At 45.1% G+C, this 14,593-nt stretch overlaps 1 protein-coding gene across 1 annotated transcript in view; it reads left to right on the top strand.

Moving 5' to 3' along the window:
* Positions 1–14,593, top strand: part of KLHL36 (kelch like family member 36) — a 28,109-nt gene that overhangs the window by 2,288 nt on the left and 11,228 nt on the right. The window contains exons 2-3 of the mRNA XM_068260926.1: positions 3,997–4,074; positions 8,532–9,605. Of these exons, the coding sequence (XP_068117027.1) occupies positions 4,009–4,074; positions 8,532–9,605 (1,140 nt within the window). The 5' untranslated portion in view covers positions 3,997–4,008. The remainder of the gene's footprint in view (positions 1–3,996; positions 4,075–8,531; positions 9,606–14,593) is intronic.

The following is a 14,593-nucleotide window of genomic DNA, read 5'->3' as shown; positions in this document are numbered from 1 at the left end:
GTCGCTCTGTAACCGTAGTGAAGTTCATAAAATAGGCTGTGCTGAAATGCTACTGGGAGGGGGTAATATGGGGGTCTGTATGTTGATCTATGGTTGCCCTTCAAGCCAAATTACTGCACTACCTTGACAACTACTGCACACTATCATGCCTCACGTGCCACCCCACCCCCCTCGTACCACCTACACCAGGTCACAGCTCCTAATATGGGAATCAAACGCAGTCCCGCACCCTTTAGACAGGCTCCTGTTTGACTCTGTTTGGAGCCATGTCCAAAAAATCACTTCCCCTGCGTCAAGGACCCATGAAAGCCATCGCAAGAGAGGTTGTAGGGCTGGTGCCCGTGTGAGGCTGTGGAGGAAAGGACTGCGATCAGCCATACCTGCAATCCTCCTTGCTAATGTCTGCTCCCTCCCTAATAAGCTAGATGAACTGCGGCTCCTCAGCAGCAAAAGAGAACTTGGCAGCAACACCCCAGTCTTCTGCTTCACAGAAACGTGGCTGCAGGACAGTATCCCTGATAGCGCCCTGCATCTCCCAGGTTACAGCCTCATCCGAGCAGACCAAGACAGCTTGCTCTCGGGAAAAATGAAAGGTGGCGGCATCTGTTTCTATGTCAACTCCACCTGGTGCCCGAACACCTCCGCACTAGCCAAGATATGCTCCCCGGAACTTGAACTCCTTATTGTAAACTGCAGGCCGGCCTACTCCCCCAGAGAGTTCTCTTCCTATGTTCTCGTTGGCGTGTATATCCCACCTGATGCTGACGTCAGATCTGCCCTGAATGTCCTCAGCGACACTATCACGCAGTGGGAGACAGCCCTCCCAGACTCTCTGTTCATCATCTTGGGCGATTTTAACAAAGCCAACCTCCGCCAAGAGCTCCCACGCTTCCACCAACACATCACCTGCCCCACTAGGAACGCCAACACTCTAGACCACTGCTACACGGTCATGAGGGACGCATACAAGGCCGTCCCATGGGCAGCACTAGGCTCATCCGATCACTGCCTCATCCACCTAATACCCACCTACAGGAGGCGCCTGGAAACTGCAAAACCGGTCCTAAAATCCAGCAAAGTATGGTCAGATGATGCTAAACTACAACTCCAAGCTTGCTTTGACTGTACAGACTGGAAGGCCCTGGAAGTGCCTGATTTAGACGAGTGGGCGGACAACATATCCTCGTACATCAGCTTCTGTAAGGACCACTGTATACCAACGAAGACTCGCAAGCACTTCCCGAACGACAAACCGTGGTTTTCTAACAAATTACGGCACCTGAGGAGGAGCAAGGAAATGGCGTACAAGTCTGGGAACCAGGACGACTACAGGAGGGCAAAAAACATCCTAAACAGAGAACTGAGAGCCGCGAAAAAGAACTATGCAGCAAAACTAGAACAGGACCTCTCCTCGAGAGACTCACGAGCCGTCTGGAAGGGGCTTAAAGCCGCTACGAACTATAAGCCCCCCCATCAACACACAACTCCCAGCACCGAGCTTGCTGAGAGCCTCAGTGAATTCTATTGCAGATTCGAGAACCAGGCGGCACCAACTGGGCCTCCTACCACCTCCTCCGAATTAGACGTCCTGCTCCCAAACCCACCTCCCCTGGCTGTGAATGAGGACGACATCCTCAAGCACCTGTCGAAAATGAATGCGAGGAAAGCCTCAGGCCCAGATGGAGTGTCACCAGCCTGTATGAAAACTTGTGCACGGCAGCTAGCCCCTATTCTCTCCTCCATCTTCAACAAATCCATCCAGGAAGGCAAAGTTCCAGCGTGCTTCAAGAGGTCCACCATCATCCCTGTCCCCAAAAAGCAGGGTGTCTCTGACCTCAACAACTTCCGGCCGGTGGCTCTTACATCCGTCATCATGAAAACCTTTGAAAGCATGGTTCTGCCCCTCCTAAAACGTTCCACTGAGGCACAGCTGGACCCATTCCAGTTTGCATACAGAGCGAACAGGTCCACCGATGACGCCATAAACATCTGCCTGGAGCTCGTTAACGAACACCTTGACAAACCAAACTTCTACGCCAGGATCCTCCTACTCGACTTCAGCTCGGCGTTTAATACTATCAGCCCCCAAATACTCCAGGATAACTTGGTTGGCCTCGGTGTCCACCCCACCCTACGCCATTGGATCACAGACTTCTTGAGCAACAGATCCCAGGCCGTCAAGCTGGACACTATCATCTCGCAGCCAAGGACCACCAATACAGGTGCCCCTCAAGGATGTGTTCTGTCCCTATTCTTATTCTCCCTATACACCAACAATTGCAGGTCCACGGGGGACTCTGTCAAAGTCATCAAGTTTGCTGATGATACAACAATAGTGGGCCTCATCTCCGGAAATGATGAGCAAGAATACCGCAAGCAGGTTGACAGAATCTGCCTCTGGTGCAGGGAAAATGGCCTAGTCCTCAATACTGCAAAAACAGTAGAGATGATTGTGGACTTTAGAAAAACGTGCTGCCACCCCTCCTCCAATCTGCATCGATGGTACGGAAGTGGAAAGGGTGCCCTGCACACGCCTTCTAGGCACTACAATCTCCAAGGACCTAACTTGGAAAGCCAACACGTCCTCCACTCAGAGGAAAGCCCAGCAGAGGCTATTCTTCCTACGGCAACTGAAGAAGTTCGGGATGGCCCGGGAGCTTCTGACGAACTTTTACACAGCCACAATTGAATCTGTCCTCTGTTCCTCCATCCTTGTCTGGTACGCTGGCGCCTCCGCCAGCGACAGGCACAAATTACAGAGGGTCATAAGATCAGCTGAAAAAATCATCGGGAAATCACTCCCCCCACTAGACCAACTCTACAACTCCAGACTTTGCTCCAGAGCTCTGAGGATCGTCAATGACCCGTCCCACCCAGGCTTCCGCTTCTTCCAGCGGCTCCCCTTGGGCCGGAGATTCCGGTCCATCTACACCAAGACTGAAAGACACAGGAATAGCTTCTTTCCCTCAGCTGTAAACTCTTTGAACTCTACGAACTTCTTACCTGCCCCATTCAAGTAGCATTCGGTAGCACACGACATGACTGCACTGCCGCACATCTTACATGACTGCACTGCCGCACATCTTACACCTTACTTCTTGAGCTCTAACTTGTGTCAACATGTATGGTTAATCGCTGTATCTGTATTGTTTACTGTATTGTTTTCTTTTTGTACTGTATTATATTGTATGTTTTATCCCACACATAGCCCTGTACATGCCAAAACCAATTCCGGGTTCGACCTAGTCGTGCTTGGCGAAATAAATGATTCTGATTCTGACATACTAAGGAATTAACGACATAGGCAGAGCTGTCTGCAGGAAGCCTGTAATGTTCAGTGCATGAGAGAAGCTGGGGACAGAAGGTAAACACACACAAGTGATCTCTTGAGATTCAGAAGTAAGGCTGTATACAGCCTGCTTGTGTATGGATGTATTTTCTATGTGTGGACATACTGTGCATCAACCTACTTCCTGTTTTGGTGGCCATTTTGTTTGTTTATAAACAAACTTTTTAAAACAGTTTTTGACTACTTTTAATGCGGCGGGGAGCGGCGAAATTGTGACAGAGGGTAATAGGAGATGTCCCCTAACGCACTGGTATGTTTACTTTTGTGCGATTTTAACAATACAGATTCTCTTTAAGAAGGATCGATGCACAGAACAACCTGCTCTAGTGTGTGAGGGAGACAAGTGGGAGATGACACCATGCATGGATGATAACGCAATAATAGTCAGTGGTGTGTCACCCAGCACATGGTTCACTATTGGTAATGATGTTGTCAGTGACATTGGGGACACACAGGCACATACTCTCTTTCTCTCTCTCTAGAGCAGTACAGGGATTGTCAGCTGCAGAACAGCATCATGTGACAGGAGGCTGTAACTCCGCTCAGAAGGCCCTGTAAGGAGGTCTGCTGTAGATGGTTTATAAACTCATGATGTGCTCATCTGCATAGATTGTCTCGCCTTATTTTTTTTTCTTTTTTATTGAAAGGTTACCTTATAAATGAACATGGACGGGTCCAGGCAGAGCCGGGTGTCACGACCCCACAAGATCAGCGAATCATCAAAGGTACAGTGTATGCGGTGTGCAAAGTTATAAAGGGCACTTGTGGTGAGATGATATGGAGGCTGCCATATTTATTGCTTGTTAAAGCAATAAATGAAAAACTAACTATACCAAGTAATTATATAGCTTATCTAAAGTTTAGATAGTTTACACAGCAAATCTAGCTGCAAACAGCTTCAATAGAATATGATTATTTCTTCCTGTGATACGACAACAGCCATGTTGTTTGTAAACATTACACATAGGTAAGCTTATCTGCATCTTCAGCACTCAGCCTAATCCCCCCTCCTCCTCCCCTCTGCCTCTGAAATCTCTGGCTGGTAATACCTCCCCCACCTCCTGCCCAGACTGAGCTCCCATGAGCCCTTGCTACTGTCTGAAATGCCAAGGCTCTTTGAAAGGCTGTGGGCGAGGCTTGTTTAGTTTATAGGGAATTAATTAGAGTATTAAAACAAAAACAAAAAAAATATTTGGCTTGAGTAATGCCTATAAACAATAGGAAAGGAACACAATTATGCAATGAGTTAAAGTTCATCTCGGAACCACTTTAACCAATTCAGCCTGCGGGTATTTTTCACCTTATGGACGAGAGGAATTTTTAACATTACAGCACTCCTCCCATTAATTCCCCAATAACTTTATCACTTCTTATCACAACAAAATGATCTATACCTTGTTTTTTGGGTGGTACATTATGCTAAAAAATATTTTATTCTAAATGCATTATAATGGGAATAATAAGAAAAAATGGAAAAAAATCATTATTTTTCAGTTTTCAGCCATTATATTTTTAAAATAATTCATGCTACTATAATTAAAATCCACACAATTTATTTGGCCATTTGTCCCGGTTATTGCAATGTTAAAATGATATCCCTAGTATAATGTATGGTGGTAAATATTTTATTTGGAAATAAAGATGCATTTTTTTCAGTTTTACATCCATCACTAATTTTTAGCCCATTATTTAATAATGATACGCCCTCTTGACATAGATATTATTATTTCTTTTACCTAAAGTCAGCAGGTGTATTTTACTATTTGGCCACAAGATGTCCCCGCTGAGCAAAATTCTATGTAGTGTACAAGTATGCTACGTAGGATACAATGTATTGCTACATTGTAACTAGAGAAGTGACGCAAGGTTTCAATGGAAGCCTGCGATCACAGTGCTGGCGGGGAGTTTAATGAATGGGAACTTTGTTCCCATTCATAAATATAACGATCGGGTGGCGGAAACCAGCGGAAATCACGGCAGAAGGAAGCGTGGAGGCTCCATGTAAGAATAGACACTGTTTAAAGTGAACCTTAAGCCTACAAAAAAAAATGAGTTTTAATCACCTGGGGCTTCCCTCAGCCCCTGCAGCTGATCGGTGCCCTCGCCGTGTCCCTCCGATGCTCCTGTCCCCGCCGGAGGCTACTTCCAGTTTCGCCATCACCGACCGTCAGGCTGGGAACGCGAGCGATTCTTCGCGTTCCCAGCCACAATATCTCCCCCTATGCTGCTATTGCGACCTTCCTTGCCGGCGGGGACAGGAGGATCGGAGGGACACGTCGTGGGCACCGATCAGCTGCAGGGAGCTAAGGGAAGCCCCAGGTGAGTAAAACTCTTTTTTTTTGTAGGCTTAAGGTTCACTTTAAACAGTGTTTATTCTTAATACTAATGTACTGATTGGCACAATCTCCCCCTGCTCCCTGTAACAGCGGGATTGCAGGCATTTCCCCACACAATTGCCTGCAAACCCCCCAAACTGCAGGGACGTGACTAGCGCGTCCCTGTGGCTCTAGCTGCCACTGCAGACGAGCAGCTCACGTCCGTGCAGCATAAATGGTTAAACAATGCCAGTTGCCTGGCAGTCCTGCTTATCTCTCTGGCATCAGTAGTGTCTGAATCATTGAACCACATAGATCAGCAAACTCCATTGAATGCAAATCTTCTTGCTCTTTTATTGTAAAGATATCCAAACAGTGCGATGACAAGTACCAGTCACTGGCAATAGATAGGCGTTAGAAACTCCCAAAAACCATCAACAAGCCTGCTGGTTGCATTGTCCATTAAGCTGTAGGAAGGTCAGAGTCCGTAGTCCACAGCAGTGTCAATTAATTCATGTCCACAGACATTGGCCTAGAGCTGTTTCGGGTGTCCTGTCTGTTCTCAAGCCGATAAATGTGCACTCCTTCTACTAGCAGGCTTGGTGATGTATTTAGTGGCGTGCATGCGCGTAAGTATATTTTATCAATACACTTCCGAGCAATTTGTTTCTTCTGCCACAGGAAGTGAGCCCTAGAGAGCCTCACTTCCTGCTTGGCCTTCTGCCAGACAGGAATTACCGCATATTAACGTGGAAATCCTCAAAAGCAATTTTTGGTGATGCGACCCTTCATGGTGACTATAACGAATGATGCTAGAGGTGAAACTTCATACTACGCCGTTTTACTGCCTAAATATCCACATTGACCAAGGTTCTGTGGAGCCTAGCAGGCTTTCTGTATTTTTCGGTAGTGTTGGAGTGCAAGTACATCAATATGCCTTCTACCTGCATGCGACATGTCGTGAGCTTCAGACTTTGCTAACAGACATGGCGGGGATTTACGTTCGTCACCGGCATCATTGCCAAAAACACAAGCTTTTGTGACCCTAGGCTATGACCTCTTTGGCCTAGGGGCCCCAAACTCACCAGTCCTGAGCCCCCTAAAAGTCCCTACAATGCTAGAAAATTTGCCACTGCTGAGCCATTGTCCTTTGAAAAGATTTGAGATTTTTGAAAGTGAAATAGGGAGCCCAATGAAAGCCAATGGCAAAATTCAGCACTTTTTCACCCCTATAACTCTGGTTGGTTATCACCCGCCAACTTTAGCAGTTAATAGCAAAGGCCCCTTACATCCTAGCAACACCAAATTTGCAGAATATGTTAAAAAGATAGCAGGAAACAATATTTAAAAAAAAAAATATTTTTTTTGTAATTATTTTTATGTGCTGAGTGTGGGAAATCTGAAAAAAAAATGACCCCCTACCGAGCTCTCTGTAACCCCTTGTACCCCATGCAGGCTTGGATAGCCAAAATGCGGAACCCCGGCCATGTGGGGCTTCGCACCCTGAGCTATACCAGCCCGCATGGTCCATGGTTTGGGGGGGCTCCGGGGTAGAGGGGCAGCAAAGCCTTCACCTCTCCGCCGAGCCCTTGTCCAATCCATGGGCGACGACTCCCGGGGGGGGGGGGGTTCATGGTGGCATCTGGGAGTCCCCTTTAAGAAGGGGACCACAGATGCCCACTCCCCTCCCAGGAGAAATGAGTATAGGGCCCCTTACCCATTTCCACAAAGGGTTAAATGATATAAAAACACAACGAAGAAAAAAAATCCTTTAATGTTCCTAATTAACCAGAAATACCTGTACCTTTAAAAAAAATTCCCACGCCAATATCCTTGGTAAATGATCCCACAAATACAGTATCCTCTTATCTTGCGATCTTCAATTAAGTTGATTGAAGATCTCCGCCGCCCCCCACATAACAGAGAATGCGTCCTGTGGGACGCATAGCTGCCGGTTACCGCTGCCTCTCCCCACTTGCCTTCACCTGTCACCCTCACCTAGGCTGGCACCCGGTGCACCCGGTGCCAGCCTAGGTGAGGGTGACCGGTGAAGGCAGGTGGGGAGAGACAGCGAGAACCGGCAGCTATAAGTTCTGCACAGGACGCATTCTAAGCTATACTAACGGTTCATGAATGATCCGGTTCTTTTTAATGAATTGGCTCTTTTTTAATGAATCGGCTTTTTTCTTTGAAACTTTAAAATCAGTTTTCTCAAAAACTACAAGGTCTTTTTGAAAAAAAAAAATTCCTCTTGTTCCCACTGTTCTTCTTAATATTCCCAGCAATGTTGGTGTTTCTAGCTTTTAAAGGGGCTTTGCTATTAACCGCTAAAGTCGGTGGGCGTTTAATTTTCCCACGGTCAGAAGAATTTTAAAATCGATTTTCTCAAAAACTATAAAGTCTTTTTGAAAAAAAAAATTTCCCTCTTGTAGTCACTGAAAAAACTCAGGTGTTAGACCCCTTGAAACATCTTTTCCATCACTTTTCTGGCCAGCATAAATGTTTCTAGTTTTCAAAGTTCGCCTCCCCATTGAAGTCTACTGCGGTTCGCAAATGTTCGTGCGAACTGAACTTTTGCGGACGTTCGCGTTCACGGTTCGCAAACTGAAAATCGGAGGTTTGGGGCCATCTCTAGTGGTCACATGGGATGGTAGTCGAGACCATGGCCACATTCTCATCTGGCTATGAGGACTGAACTCAGCATTGCTGCTGAGGTGGTAAGTTACCACCTATTTGGTACTCTGTGACCCAGAACCTAATGGCTTTAATAAATCACCATGGTTCTTTACAGATAATAAACCAATAAAGCATAAAATACACATGCAGTATATGTGTCTGCTCAATAATAATGGCTTTTCTCTCTGCAGCTGTACCAATGGCCTGAAAATTCCAGCCTGATCCTTCAAAACCTCAATGAGCAGAGACAGCGGGAACTCTTTTGTGATGTCATTCTAGTGGCCGATGGCCAAAGAGTCCCGGCCCACAGGAACATCCTGTCTGCCTGCAGCGACTACTTCAATTCCATGTTCACCACCGGCATGAAGGAGGCTCGCCAGACGGAGGTAGAGCTGGTCGGAGCCTCCTATATTGGCCTCAAAACGGTCATTGACTTCCTGTACAGCAGTGAGTTGACTTTGGATGGGGGAAATATTGACTATGTTCTGGAGACGGCCCATCTTCTGCAGGTCTGGAAAGTGGTGGATTTTTGCTGTGAATATTTGGAGAATGAGGTCAAGGAAGAGAATTACCTCTATCTGCAGGAACTAGCTTCCATCTACAGCCTGGAACGGCTCGAATCTTACATTGACTCCTTCATCTTGGCCAATTACAGCAGCTTGTCATTCACCACGGATTACTTGGAGAACATCTCGGCTCAGAAACTGGGCCAGTACCTTTGCAGTAACCAGGTGCAGCACGTCAATGAGTATGTCCTTCTACAGTCTGTGCTTCAGTGGCTGACCCATAACCCAGAGCGAGGCAGCCAAGCCTATCGGGTCTTGCAGAACATCCGATTTCCGTTGATTTCCAAAAGTGACCTAGTGCACCATGTGAAACCTGCGGTGTGTTCTCTTCTGCCAAAAGAGGCCATGTGTGAGAGCTTGGTGGATGAAGCAATCCATTACCACAACAATATGGCTGCCCAGCCGCTGCTCCAGAACACCCGCAGTACTCTACGCGGGGGACTTGAGAAGCTTCTTTTTGTAGGCGGGGAGGTCTCTGAACTCATCCTTGATCTCAGCGATGATGTGTACAGCCTGGACCCTCAGAAGGAACAGTGGATTTCAGAGACACAGCTGCCGGCCAAGAGAAGCCACCACTGCATCACTGCTCTGGGGAACTTCATCTACGTCGCCGGAGGGAGCTTCTCGATTGATGATGGTGGGGATGCGGCTTCCAACATCCTCTTTAGGTTTGATCCACGTTGGAATCAGTGGATTCAGGTGAGATAATTTCAAACCAGCAGGGGAATTCACAGAGTAAATACACTCCTGACGTTATTAAATGGTGCAGGTCAACTCTCATCTCTAGTCTGCATGTGTGAGAATTCCGATTCCGATTGGAAGAACTCGGAATGAGGTCCCGAATGGGAATATTCCAAATACATCAATTCTATTAAAGAAACTGAATAAGACAGGGCTGTGGAGTCGGGGCAATTTTGGGTGCCTGGAGTCGGAGTCGGGAAAAAATGCACCGACTCCGACTCCTAATGAATTTAAACTGTAATTAAAATAGAAAATATGATAAAATGTTCTATTTCTCAGATAATAGTCATCATAAATAATGTATATATACAGTAATAGCTGTGCTCAGTCCACAAAAATGAAATAAACCAATCAAAATTAGTTACTTGTGCTGCTTCAATAAAGCAGTCCCCGTATTTTTAAAGTCAGATATACACATCTGATTGTGACTGTATATATGATGTGTACACAGGAATCTCTTCTATATACTAAATAACATCTATGCTGTAAGAATAAAGCCTGATGTGTAGCCGTGTCACTAATACAGATGGTCAATGAGATGAAAATAATTCTGCGTTGATTCTGATTTATGCAAATGTACTTTGCTCATGAAATCAACTAAAGGTGCACATCGACTATGCAATCTCGATTGTACAATCTTATTCCAGGGCTGTGGAGTCGGTACAAAAATCCACTGACTCCTCAGTTTAGGATTCCACCGACTCCTACTCCGACTCCGACTCCTCTAATTTGCATATTACAATCTTGTTTATTAAAAGTATGTAACATGAAATTCGTCTCTTAACTGCCAACGCTTAGGAATTGTAAAAGGCAACTGAAGTGAGAAGGATATGGAGACTGCCATATTTATTCCCTTTAGTCATAGACTAAAACTAGTCCTTAGTAAGAGTACTTGTAAAAGGTACAGACCAGAACAAAGAAAATCTATCAGGCCCTAGGCAATGTAACTGTGGGTACATGTTATGTGCAGGTACTCTGCAGGAGAATAAGGGGATTCTTCCTCTATTACACATTCTTCATGTAAAATCTGAACCAGGCTTATCGGTGACAGACAACACCTCTGTGTTCAATGTGCACAACATTTTCAGTGGATTCCCTGCAGCTCTGAGGGGAGTGCATATGGAGAGTATAGTACTACTGTGTAACAAAGTAAACCTGAGACAGATGAAATTAAAGTTTTATACATACCTGGGGCTTCCTTCAGCCCCCTTCAGGCTAATCAGTCCCTTGCTGTCCTCCTCCGCCACCTGGATCTTCTGCTATGAGTCTAAGTACATGAGCCAGTCTGGCGTAGTGCGCATGCACACACTCCGCCGCCGGGAGCGTACTACACCTGCACAGCACTGTTGCGCAGGTGCAGAACGCTCCTGGCTGTGGAAGCGGCATGCGGCCGGACTGCGCTGACTGGCTGAATTACCAGGACTCATAGCAGGACTCATAGCAGGACTAAATCATGAGAAAAAATGCAGCTGATTGTTGATCCGATCGCAGCATAGTTCATCTGTGTAGCTTCACAGACAGACTAATTGTACATTCATAAGCTCCCTCTCTGATTGGAATATGTTCAGAGAGTGATCAGGTCAATCTGTCAGGTGGTCATGTTGTGGCATAGATAGCGGCCAGACTCGATCATTAAGATTGAATCGGCTAGATATCAATAATGAAAATCGAGTAATATATGGGCACCCTAACACCTAGCTGAAGCTGACTGATATCATTGCCGGCTGCAGAACAAATTATCAGATAGACTTCTAATTAAAGTGGATCCGGGATGAAAAACTAACTATAACAAGTAACTTGTATATATATCTTATCTAAAGTTTAGATAGTTTACACAGCATATCTAGCTGCAAACAGCTTCAAAAGTTTATGATTATTTATTCCTGGGATGCAATGAGGGCAGCCATGTTCTGTTTTGTCACAGGCTGAGGGCTGGAGATGCTATCAGCTTGCCTGTGTGTTAATTCAGTCCCCTCTCCTCCTCCCTCCTCCCCTCTGCCTCTGAAATCAATGGCTAGTAACCTCCTCCTGCCCAGACTGAGCTCCCATAAGTCCTTGCTACAGTGCCAAGGCACAAAAGGAGCTGTGGGCGAGGCTTGTTTAGTTTATAGGGAATTAGAGTATTAAAACAACAACAAAAAATATTTGGCTTGAGAAATGCCCTATAAACTATATGAAAGGAACACAATTATGCAATGATTAAAAGTTCGGATCCATTAGTAGCCAAACAAAGATACGAAAGTTCTCTACTTTCCCCTGGACAGGTAGAGTAGTAGGGGTGTCTCAGCACCCTAGAGGAAAAGACACAGGAGACAAAAAAACGGGAGCCCAATAGTGCAATATGTTTTCATATATGGGATATCAACAAGTAAGGTAATTGTACTACTCACAAAGGTGGGTTGCAGAGGGGCAACCGACCACAGGAAGCAGGTGGAGACAATGAACCCGACTCCACTCAGGGTGGCCCAGCCGGACCTGGGTGTGGTCGCTCTCCTTGGTAAAAGTGACAGATTATTGCTGTGGTCTAAACCATGTGAAGTCTGTCTAGACCCCTCCAAGTGTGTGTGTGTGTGTGTGTGTGTGTGTGTGTGTGTGTGTGTGTGTGTGTGTGTGTGTGTGTGTGTGTGTGTGTGTGTGTGTAGGGGGGGGGGGGTTATGTAAAGCCCAATTAGAAGCGCCCAGTGTGAATACAATTGGATTAAAAACCAGATGAAATCGAAAAAAATGAGGTGGCTTACCTCAATGACGAGATCTTTGTATGATGCTGCCTGTGCTAAATAAATATCAATATCTCTTTGTCTATACAAAGATCCCGTCATTAAGGTAAGCCACCTCATTTTTTTTCGATTTTATCTGGTTTTTAATACAATTTTATTCACACTGAGACGCCTCTTTACCCAAATTGTCCCCCTGGACACAGCTGAAACTTTTTCACCTTGTTTACACATTGCGGCACACTTCAAACACAATGGGCTTAATCCAATTCACTTTTTCTGTTATGGTGTGTACACACGCCGGATTCCTGCAAACGACAGGTCATCAGACCCGCCCGCGGGGCGGCTGTGCTGCCAACAGTTTTCCAGTGTATACAGTCTGTTCGCAGGTTGATGAGGCTGGTTTTGACTGATCCGCTTGGCAGATCTGTCAAAAACAGCCTTATCAGCCTGCCGACAGACTGTACACACAGGGAAACTGTCACTAGAACGGCCGCCCTGTGGGCGGATCTGACGACCCGTCGTTTAAATCCTAGGTTCTCAACGTGTGGTACGCGTACCCCAGGGGGTACTTCTAATGGTTCCAGGGGGTACACGGGCTTGATATACTTAGCCAAGAACAACAAATTTAGAGTTTTAGAAAATGATAAATCTTATTTTAAACAACCCCAAATTATTATTTTAGCTAATTAAAAGAAATAGTAAAGGCTTGGAAATGGTTTAGAACCAATTATAATATACTACAATTAAATATATATTTGTCAAGGGGTACTTGTGATAATGTTTACTATGCTAGGGGGTACTTGGTGAGTACAGGGTTTTAAAAGGGGTACACACCGATAAAATGTTGAGAAACACTGGTTTAAATGAATCAGGCGTGTGTACGCGCCTTTAAAGAGGACCTAAACTCAGAACTTCCTCTCTGCTCTAAAAGATAAGCAACAGCAAAATCATCTTTAAAGAAAAACCTTTCTTTGTTACAGCTGAAGGCTGGTGCACACCTAAAAGCGGTAGCGTAATCACAAATACTAAGAGCCCTTTTCCACTAGCAGCGGTTGCGCTACTGAATTGCAAATCGCTAGGGTTTGCAAAATAACATAAGAATCGCGGTAGGTATTTTCCACTACCGCGATTCAATTTTAACCAAAGCGTGATAACGCCTCGGAGCGATTTTGCAATGTTATACATTGCATATGCAAAATCGCAATCGTCGGAGAAATTAGGGGACTTGCGCAATCGCTAGAGTTTAGCAATTGTGATTGCTAGTGGAAAAGGGCCATAAGCATTTTTTGAAGCTATTTTAAAAAGCGATTTAAGGCATGCGCCTAGCGATTTTCTAGCTATGCCTAGCGATTTTTGGAGCGTTTTGGTGTACAGATTTTTTTTTGATTTTTTTTGTACCATTTGAGCTGGAAGTGAACAGCTTTTGCAAAAAAAAAAAAAAAAAAAAAAAAGAAACACTTGGAAAATCGCTCTAAACTTTTTTTTAAAGTTTTTCTAAAGAGCGATTGGCCCCTTTCCTATACTTTGAGGTTGAATCGCCTCAGAAATGCTGCAGGACCCACGTTTGCATTTGAGAAAACATCACATCGCTCTGATGTGATCCATCCCATACAAGGGCTTGATTCACTAAGCGGTGCTAACTGTTAGCACGCTTGTGAAAAGCCCCTTATCACGCCTACAGAAACTTTTTTTTTTAATAGAGAATTTTTATTTTATTTTTCAATAAAAACATTAAACACAACAACACATTACACATTAATGCTGTCTAGTGTCCTCACACATCTTACATTTGAGCTTATCAGAGAAGAATTACAACAGAGCAACAGGTGTCAATATACACTTTTGACATAGGAAATTAGCAACAGTGCCTCTATCTCGAAATTAACGGAAACAGTATGTCTTGCACCATGACGTCGATATCTAAATTGGGAATCGAGGTGTCTGTGGATTCAACCCATTTATACCATACTTTATTGAATTTCTTGAATTGATTGCGCGATTGATAGGTAATTTTTGTATAAAAGTAAGGCGAGATTGACTAACCTCTTCCAATCAGATAGAGAGGGAGTTTCTGGAAGCTTCCATTTGATCGATAAAGCTTTCCTAGCATAATATAATAAGATTCTGAGCAGGATAACGCCTACAGAAACTTAGCGCAAGCTAATTAGTGCTCATGCGCAAAGTAACCAAAGTAAGCAAAGGCCGGTGCACGCGAAAGAAAACGGCGCA

The sequence above is a fragment of the Hyperolius riggenbachi genome, chromosome 11, assembly GCF_040937935.1.
Source record: "Hyperolius riggenbachi isolate aHypRig1 chromosome 11, aHypRig1.pri, whole genome shotgun sequence".
NCBI lineage: Eukaryota > Metazoa > Chordata > Amphibia > Anura > Hyperoliidae > Hyperolius > Hyperolius riggenbachi.
Note: the sequence above shows the minus strand (reverse complement) of the source record. Positions and strands in the feature narration are given on the sequence as shown.